The 10,000-nt window shown below is 34.2% G+C and overlaps 2 protein-coding genes across 2 annotated transcripts in view; one reads left to right on the top strand and one right to left on the bottom strand.

Annotated features, from left to right (window-relative positions):
- The window catches only part of LOC125649353 (ribonuclease H2 subunit C-like), an 8,283-nt gene extending 1,773 nt beyond the window's left edge, over positions 1–6,510 (bottom strand). The window contains exons 1-2 of the mRNA XM_048876824.2: positions 6,051–6,510; positions 3,479–3,550 (exon numbers count right to left, since the gene is read on the bottom strand). Of these exons, the coding sequence (XP_048732781.2) occupies positions 3,479–3,550; positions 6,051–6,195 (217 nt within the window). The 5' untranslated portion in view covers positions 6,196–6,510. The remainder of the gene's footprint in view (positions 1–3,478; positions 3,551–6,050) is intronic.
- LOC125649355 (uncharacterized) overlaps positions 6,315–10,000 on the top strand; it is a 7,814-nt gene continuing 4,128 nt past the window's right edge. The window contains exon 1 of the mRNA XM_048876826.2: positions 6,315–6,516. Coding sequence (XP_048732783.1) covers positions 6,315–6,516 — 202 coding nt within the window. The remainder of the gene's footprint in view (positions 6,517–10,000) is intronic.

The following is a 10,000-nucleotide window of genomic DNA, read 5'->3' as shown; positions in this document are numbered from 1 at the left end:
ATTTGTTTTTTAAAAAATGTCCTATACACACTGTATCTCTATGTAAAACTGAACCTCTATGGAGACCCCATCCTGTGGCCCAGGTGATCATAGTGTAAACAAACTTAAATCTACACTATATGACAGTGCTTACAGATTAATTTGACTAATTGTACCATTGTTGTTCTTAAGAAGGTATTCAAAAAAATTCTCCCTGGTATTCCTAAAAAAAACCTTTAAAATCTTATTTTTTTCCACCCACCAAGGGTCTTGATGTAAACATACTTGAGTTACATTTAAAAGGAGATGCTTACATGCAAATTTGGTAAATTGAATTTTCTTAAATATATCTATGTATAACTTTCCTAACATATGCCCTTTGGACCTGTAGGCACATTATGCACTCTGAATTCTAAGAGGGAGGTTTTGACAAAATTTCAGGACAATACCTGTACTCATAACGAACAAAAAAATCATCTGGAAAACTGTTTGACCTACTTTTACCCCTAAAGTAGGTAATGATCACCAATCCAGCTGAAATTCAAACTGAACTTTTATTCTCCCAAGAGGAAGCTTGTGACTAAATTTCAGGGCAACATCTATATCCGTAATGAAAACATGGTTTTTCTACTAAGTGATACTATGGCCTTGACCTTGAGAAACAATAGACATCCTTCGCTTGGCGTAAGGTGTATTTACATAGAACTATTATGTTTACCACTAAAGACACTGGGCTGATATGGTTTACATAAAGAACAGTATGCCGAATTATAGGTATGAGTAACTATATGCATAAGATAAAAAATTTAAATATGGCCAATTCAACTTAATACGGAAGTTCCGAGTTCCCCAAGAGTTATTTCCCTTTGTCGAACTCTTCCATAAATCATGATGTAAAATATGATGACAGTGGGTACATTTGCTAATTACTATCGTTGTATTATTTCGTAAAAGATGATATCCAAAGTTTCTGAGACCATCCTATCTCAGGGAAAAGGCAACTTTAGTGAGTTTATGAGTATTGGATAACAAAATGGCTCCAACTAATATTGTTAATTGCCATCTTTCTTTGATAAAAGCGTCACTCATGTAGAAGAGGAAACGAATAATGATTCAATAGCCAATTTGATGATCTTATTCAAACAAATTATGCTTGATATGGCCAGAATATGCATACCATTGATTGATATAAACAAAAGTTACGCTTTTATTACATTAATCGTACGTAATCGTTATGTTCAATGCCAGTCTATGATATAATGTATACATTGTGTACCCACCATACGTCATAAAACGCGAAAGAGTTCGACAAAGGGAAATAACTTTTGGGTAACTCAGAACTTGCGTATTAGATTATCATCCGGGGTCACAAAAAAATATGGGTCGAGGGGGGGGGGGGGGGGGGGGGGGGGGGGGGGGGGGGGGGGAAGAGAGAGAGAGAATTTCATTTTTCAATTTTTATTTCCCGAGAAAAACAACAACCCCAAGCAGTGTTAATCAAGTTAACATTCAAAGAATCCTTGGTAGAAGATATAAAACCAACATTCTATGACTTTAATCATTCACTCATGTCACTGGGAAGCAAGTTTGTTTGAAATCATAATTTTTGCAAAAATAAAAAAATCAGGGTGGGCCCTTTTTTGAGGGGCAGGTGGGGATGATAATCTATCAAATTGATTTAAATTGGCTAACAATTAAGGCCTGCTCCCTTTGTTCCCAAGAACCAGAAACCATTATACATTTATTTGTTTACTGTCCATTTGTTGCAAGAATTTGTTCATGTCTGTCTTTTTGGATATTACATTAGACAGGGAAAAGAGTGCAATTTAATTCACAAACAATAATTTTTGGCCTATTGACTGAATATGAAAATATTATTAATCTTTATATTACTATGTTGGTTAAGAGATGCATATTATTTTCATTCTCTACTAGGGAAAGGTTGATCTTTCACGTTTATTGAAATTTTAGCATATTTACACTTAGACTATTCACACGAAAAAAGTCTTTTCAACACAAATGTGTTTATGAAAAGGTGGTCAAAAAGGAAATGTCTTTTTGAATTACTTAATTTTTCAAGTAATTTAATTGTTGTTATTTCAAAATGTTACCCATGTATTATATCTCCCAACTGTGTGAATGCAAGGATGAAAGTTGTCTTGTATGTTTATTTATGTTTTATAAGGCTCTAGAAAAATGTGTAAATGTACCAAGTTTGACAGACTAAGCCCCAAGTAAGGTGATACTATGACCTTGACCTTTGACATTGAAGAGCAAAAGCTATCCTCCACTTGGCATGAGGAGTATATGTACCATGTTTGACAGTCCTAGCCCCAATAGTTTGTTCTGTATTCTGCCTACAAGGTTTTCCTATTAGCTGATACTACGACTTAGACATACAAAAGCCTAAAAGGCATCTTCCTCTCATCATGGTGATGAAATGCAACAAGTTGTAAGATTCTGGAGCTTATGGTTTACTTTGCATATAAGGTCCGGAAAGACAGACAATGTCATACCATAATATATCCCATCTTTGATGGGTGTATAAAAACCAACTTGAATCATCATTAAAACTCGTAATACAAGTCTTGGCTTTTCTATTCAGTAGATTTTGAGAAGTCCACCCCCCCCCCTTTTACTTTTCTTAATTTATCCCATCTTTGATGAAAGAGGGCATGGCTCTTCCTTCAAACAAACTTGAATCCTCTTCAACCCCAAATGCTTTGTGTAGTTTGGTTGAGATTGCCTGGATTCGTTCTGGAGAAGTCTTGAAATGTGAAAAATTTACAACAACAATGATGTCACCACTGGACACTAGACAAATTTTGATCAGAAAAGCTAACATGAGCCTTTGGTTCAGGTGAGCTAAAACCTAAATAAAGTATACTGTTTTTACGTTATTCCATCCTTTACTTGCATCAGAGACTTGCCTATATAGACCCTGTTTGCATAGTTACCAAGTACAAGTCTTGCAGTACATTATACAATCTGGTTAGCGAATCGTTCCGATCTAAGGTATTCTGTATTTCAACACATAATGAAAGTTTGCATAGTAAGACAATAACAATTTCTCAAAATAAAATTTCCTGAAAGGTTCTGAATGCAGCAACACAATATAATCTGTTTGGTAAATAATTTGGGAGTAATTTATAATGTTCTTCAAAATCATGAAGGACCATGCAGTATTTAATAACATTGTGTTATGGAATAACTCAGTTTTACATTAAAAAAGATAAGCTTGACTGCTAGTTGAAAAACCAAGGTTTTCTAAAGTATAATAATACATATATATGTGTATTTAAACATTCACCTAATAAATGTAAAATTAAGTACTATTTTACGAACAATTGAAAATCAAATTCAAACAAATACATTTTCATGTTACAAGTCTGGTAAGGTAATGTCAAGTCCTGTTACAGATTATTTAAAACGCGGTTTTGTTGGTATGATAGATCGCTATTTTTCAGGAAATGAATATATTAAAAGTAACTAAACTTGCCTGTATAACCACTTGGAACATTTTCTATCTTTCCATTTAAAAGACGACCACGGAATACAGCTGTGCAAGTATCTAAAAAACATCAACAAGTTACAACATTTTTAAAAAATGGAAACACTGTCTTTTAGGAGGAATAAAACATTATCATTTAATAACTTTTAAACTGATGACTTAACAACGATGCTGATTGGATGAAAAATTCCTATGATTTCTTAGTTTAAAAAAAAAATTTCGTCTGGAGTTCATCTGCACTAAGCACGTGGGACTTCTTTTTTCTCTGGAATGCATCTTCCCCGTTCTAATTTTAGCGGTATGTATGGAACAGGTATTTCCACACAAGCATTGTAAATGAAATGTATTCGTTTGATGCTACCAAAGATATGAATAAAATACAAATTAATTCAAAGAAACAACACACTGTGACACATAGGCCTAGTGATGACGCAGCAGAATAGTAAACTTGATGACATAGGACACTGACTGGTAGAAGTAGACAGATTGTAAACACGAGTTCCTGGTATGTATCGTCTGCTTTACGAGTTCGATAACATGACAGAGCATGCAGCGACTTTTGATCTGAGAGATATCATTGAAATTGAACTGGGTTATATGGGGCTCAAAGAGGGCAATTTAGATGAAGGTGTTGAGCTTTTTACTTGATGTTGAAATGGAGCAGAGTCGCATTCCATTGTTCCTACGACACAATCGGTGCTCAACATCTCCTCGAACACAATGTAGCATACATCCAATCAGCACTTGTTCTCTTCCTTAATTTACATCTAATTCAGCTTTTAACCACTGCACCTTTAATTTGGCATATAATCCATTTAATTCTGCACAGTAACTCTACCTGACCTGAACGCACAGCCAGTTTTGTTGTTGTTTTCATTGTTACATATAGGTATTCCTATGCGCCATTTCAAAAACGTTAATTCTCAAGCTTTAAGATGAGAGAAACTATTTGTTTTTCTATTTCAAAAACATAATTAAATGATAAGAAATAAAACTTATTATTCTTTATTTGATGCATGTATCAAACGAAAAATTGGACGGAAAACTTTTTCATCAATGCAGCTATTAGTAAACTCCAAATGTTTCTTTTCAAGTAATGCAATAACATTTTTACTTATTAAATAAGTCCAAAGGTCCTGATTAACAGTAGTCTATCCCTGTTTCTTTTTAAACACCTTATACCTATATGATGTTGGTTGGTTGAATACCGTTTATGTCCCTCTTGAGAATTTTTCACTCATATGGAGACGTCACCATTGCCGGTGAAGGGCTAAAAAATTTAGGCTAATGTTCGGCGTTTACAACCTTTGAGCAGGGAGGGATCTTTATAGACTTTATTGTGCCAAACCTGCTCTGACACGGGGCCTTGGTGTTTGCGGTCTCATCCAAAGGACTGCCCCATTTAGTCGCCTCTTATGACAAGCAAGGGGTACTGGGGACCTATTATAACCCAGATCAAACTGGAGAACAAGGCCCTCACTATATTTCTATACTAGACTACCTACGGTTAAGTCATAGGCACTTGTTTCATAACCTTTGCAAGCTATACTATTAGTATTACTATAACTACAGAGTTCTTGAAAAGTGTCGGTAATGTCGGATTATTCGACAATAATAGTAAATGTCTGACACAAGTTACTTAATTGTCGGTACTGATGGCCGATAAAACTTCGGGACCAAAGTCCATTTTTTATCGGGAAAAATGGCAGCTATGTGACCTATAAAATTCTAAACTGATGCTAAACCTGGCAAGGCATTCAAACGTAAACGTGAGGAATCTGTTGAGGATCTACGAGGAGAAAAGAAACCGATTGTTTCAATCCGCCTGGCAAGCTGGAAGACAATGGCTTCTGTTTGATGCAGTTACTTAGGTGACACCATCTGCTCAAAATCCAAGGACCAACTACACCCGGTCCAAAGTGAGAAAACGAGTGGTCAGAACAATTGGAAGATGACAAACAAGTTCAGAGGGAAAGACAGGATATATATATATATATATATATAGAGAGAGAGAGAGAGAGAGAGAGAGAGAGAGAGAGAGAGAGAGAAGTGGAGGGTGCACCTGTTTGAGAGAAGTGGAGGAGAGAAAAGCGGAGGTCGAGAGAGAACGGAGGGTGAAAGAGAAGTAGAGCAATAAGAAAGTGAGAAAGATTCAGTGTGAGCAAGATGAGAAAGAGAATGACAGGAGAATTTATGAACAGGATGGAGAGAACTGATATATGGAGACTGAATACAATTATTGATTATAAATAAAAAATTTAAAAACCTCAAAAGCAATGCAATTTTCTTTTGGACCGACAAAATTTTGTTTCGGCTGACACTATTTGTAACTGTTTCAGACCAAATGTCTGACACTTCGAAAGAAATTTCAAGAACTCTGTTACTACCTGATTAACTGGGGGTGGGGGTTAAAAATAGAAGGGGAAAACAGATTCATAGAAGCTGCCGGATATGTTTTGCTACAATGAAGTTACAATTTTTAAAATAGGAGGCTACAAGTACAATAATATCATGAATATAACGAAAATTAAACAACACCGTTCACTACATAGTGATTCACCTTTCTCATCTTCTTTGCACTTTTTGATGGAAGTTTCGAAGTACCGACTAACTTCAGCTTCTCCGTTGTACTTGATTTCGCACGGAAAGAAATGTACCGACGAGTCTTTTCTCGCAGATTCCAAAGTCAGCTTCTCCAGATTCATCTTCAGACTTCCCGCGGTATTCACCTATTCGGTGTTCGTTCAAAATTTATGTACATTGGCTAACTTCCGGTTGTCAGTGGGAATGGTCCCATGGGAATGTCATTCGTCTATAACTGTTTATGATATTGGTGATTAGAATGAAAAGACAACGGTATGAGGGTCGAATATTTAGAGTACCACAATATGTTAAAAATGGGGCACTTCTCTTGACAGCTTTTGTTGCGTGGCATTTCGCTGGAGTGGCATATTACAAATATGTTAGTGGAAGGGGCCAGGAAAAGTTGAGATTAGAGGGCGTCCCTGAACACGAGATTACCGACAGTAAGTAACATCATTCTTACCCGAATCTTAAAATGATATGTGTATATAGTAATAAAGCCATATCAACTTGTGGTCCTCTGCTGGGGAGAGCATTTTCATTGCACAATCAAAATTTAATAATTTTAATGAAAGTACTGCAAATACTATTTTAATGAATATATGGAGAGTGAGAAAGTTATGGAGCCAAATTTTGATCTGAAAAGCATTGGGTTTTCGAATATATTGGATGAGGAAATAATTAACACCAGCCAAAAGAACCCAATACACCCATCTTGTGAAATGAAATGAAATTATTCATGAAAGTGAAAATAATAATTCAGAATTAGGATATCCTAATAAATAAAACATAAAAAAAGCATTGTGAAGAAGTTTTGGAATGTGCCTCAGGATCCAAATTCAAATACAGCCTGGAAATATGTCTTTCAAATTTAAGTTAGGATGCGATATAATAATGGCCAATGGAATTTTTTTTAAAAATGTGAAGTTGGAGCAGAGAATTCTATAGCTGCAGAACTGTAGCTCTCTGAAAAAATATTTTGACATAACAGAAAGCGACAGATCCACCCCTTATAAAAACCTTTGATTTACGGCACACAAAAAGCTGCGCACGGTTGAGGCCTTATATCGTTGTATTCTTGAGTTGCTGTCTCATAAATTTAATATCAAAACATTCTCAACATATTTTCCTACAATACTTGTTCATTGAAGCCCCATACGACCCCAAAACTCCCAGCTTTAAATGATTTCGATTGTTGACGTAGCCATGTTAGGTAGCAGGTCAATTCGAACCCTGATGTTGTTGGTATCTATTCATAAAATTCGTTATATGTTATGTATTCGCTCTTCATTTATCATCAATACGAATAATTTATAGAAATTAAAAAATATAGTTTTTCTAAAGGTAAAATAAGCTCAGATTGATTCATGAAAATGCTACAAAAGTCTTTAACACTCCTGTGGCAGGGATGGAGACCGGACCAGACTAATGAAAGCTGCATTGCCGTGAGTTTAGCTATTTGAATAATTATTATTTAAAGGCACTGGGATGATGTATTATTTAAAATATATAGCTAAAATATTTGTGGGGATATTAGTTAACATCTAGACGTTATTGTGCAAGTATGGAAATTAACCGGGATTCGAATTGACCTGCTACCCAACATGGATACGTCAACAATCGAAATCATTTAAAGCTAGGAGTTTTGGGGTCGTATGGGGCTTTAATGAATATTTGAAGGTATGTTTGGACACAAGTATTGTAGGAAAATATGTTAAGAATTTTTTGATATTAAATTTATGAGACAGTAACTCAAGAATACAACGATATAAGGCCTCAACCGTGCGCAGCTTTTTGTGCGCCGTAAATCGAAGGTTTTTATAAGGGGTGGATCTGTCGCTCTCTGTTATGTCAAAATATTTTTTCAGAGAGCTACAGTTCTGCAGCTAAGAATTCTACTAAGGGGAAATATCGTTTTAAGGTAGTTCCATCCTCATGTGACTTATCAATATTAATGGTTAAAAGTGGAATTTTTTTTTATTAATTTCCACTCAATATAGTTTAATTTAATTAATAACCAAAGAAAATATATATGTTGCCACCTTTTTAAAGATGTCAGACATACAAAAACAGAAGTATACATCAACATCAGAAAATCCACATTTTCGTTAAATAGAATAATATAAATATATAAAAACTTGTTGAAATGACAAAATTTAAGTATCAACAGTTTTTAAAAAAAATGCTAATTCATAAATATGTATAGATTAATTGTGGATATTAGGGAAATCAATGTATAATAGATATCCAGTAGAGGAAGTTCCAACATAGGAGTTATTGCCCTTGACAACATTTTTAAAATCATAAATAATTGATTATCTATGAAAAATATAAACTTTTTCAGTAATAATAGTTTACCAGATTTTTTATTATATCCAGTAAATAAAATTCCTCTGAAAGATATATTTCTATCATGCGCAAAGTTTAATTTATTAAGCTTTTTGCAAAAATCTATGACATCACATGAGGATCGATCAACCTTAAGTGTTTCAGCGAATTTTCCGATATCTGTATTGATTCTTACTTGTATGGAATTTAAAATTAAATTTGTATCTCTTTGACAAATGTATTGTCTTTCTCTTATTTTCAACCTACCTGTAGAAGTTTAATAAGTTATTGGGTTTACCTGGCACTGTTCAATAAGTGGACAATTACTGTCCATTATTTTTTTGAACGGACAGTATCTTCCCTTTATTAAAAATAATAGATGGACAGCAATACACAACTTCCAAGATATCAGCTCTTCTGTGATGGAGGTACAATCAGTATTCTGTTCAATGCTTGGGTGGGTACAAGACGTATACACATATTATTAGACTAGCTATATGTAAATAAGGATAAAAGTTATGAAAGTGTAAATTTTGTTTATATCAGCCGTTGGTATACATTAAACAGACCATATCAAGAATAATATTTGTTTGAATTAGGCCATTAAACTAAATATGCAATTATTTTTTATTTCCTCTTTAGCATGAGTGATACTTTAATCAAAGAAAGATGGCAATTATCGATTTTTGTTTGAGCTATTTTATTATTAAATACTCATAAACTTACTAATATTGTGTGTCCCAACTACAGTTTGGGTGCTTGCATGGTGTCTGGTAATCGGCTTTTAAGGCAATATATGATGGCAACGATAAGCATTTGTATCCGAAAGTATGTTTTGCGTCTCACTGTGTGTAAGAGTTCCACAAAGGGAAAGAACTATTCGGAAATTGCGTATTGTCCACTTATTGAACAGTGCCAGGTAACCTTTTAACTACAAGTGGACTTTCTTCTATATGAAAGCTAAAAAAGACAAAAGATTGTGTAACAAAAATGTTTTAAAACAAAGTAGAAATTCTATATATAATGTATAACAGATGATTGAGTTTTCTAGTCATTTATATATATATATATATATAATTATATATATATAGCTAGTGTTAAATCTAAAGCAAACTAGCATCGCGCCACACCATGCCCTTTTTGGCTAGCACCATGCCCTTTTTAATTACACCATGCCCTTTTTTTTTCTATAAATTTTTTTAAAATATTTGTTAATATAAACAATTGTTCTTTATTTCACAAGATTGATTGAAAAGTTTAAAATCAAGGCAGCAGGTATTAACTTTTAAAGAGGCTAAATGATTATTCTATTACATGTACTATCATAGTATGATACAATGAAAGTGCCCCGAAATTGTCTTGTTGTGACAAAAAGTGCCTTTTTGAACATATGATATGTGTGCCCTCTCTAGATCCTAGATTTAACACTATATATAGCAGATGATGCTCTACTGCATTTGAAGTGTATGTTGCTGTTGCCACCTAAAAGATACTGCCTTGAGGTGAATGAAAAAGCATTACCTCTGTAGTTAGGTACTGTCTTCCATTGTCTGCAGTAATTAAGTTGTAGTACATATCTAACAACTCAACAATGATCAT

The sequence above is a fragment of the Ostrea edulis genome, chromosome 5 (assembly GCF_947568905.1).
Source record: "Ostrea edulis chromosome 5, xbOstEdul1.1, whole genome shotgun sequence".
Lineage (NCBI taxonomy): Eukaryota > Metazoa > Mollusca > Bivalvia > Ostreida > Ostreidae > Ostrea > Ostrea edulis.
This window is presented reverse-complemented; position numbering and strand designations above follow the sequence as displayed.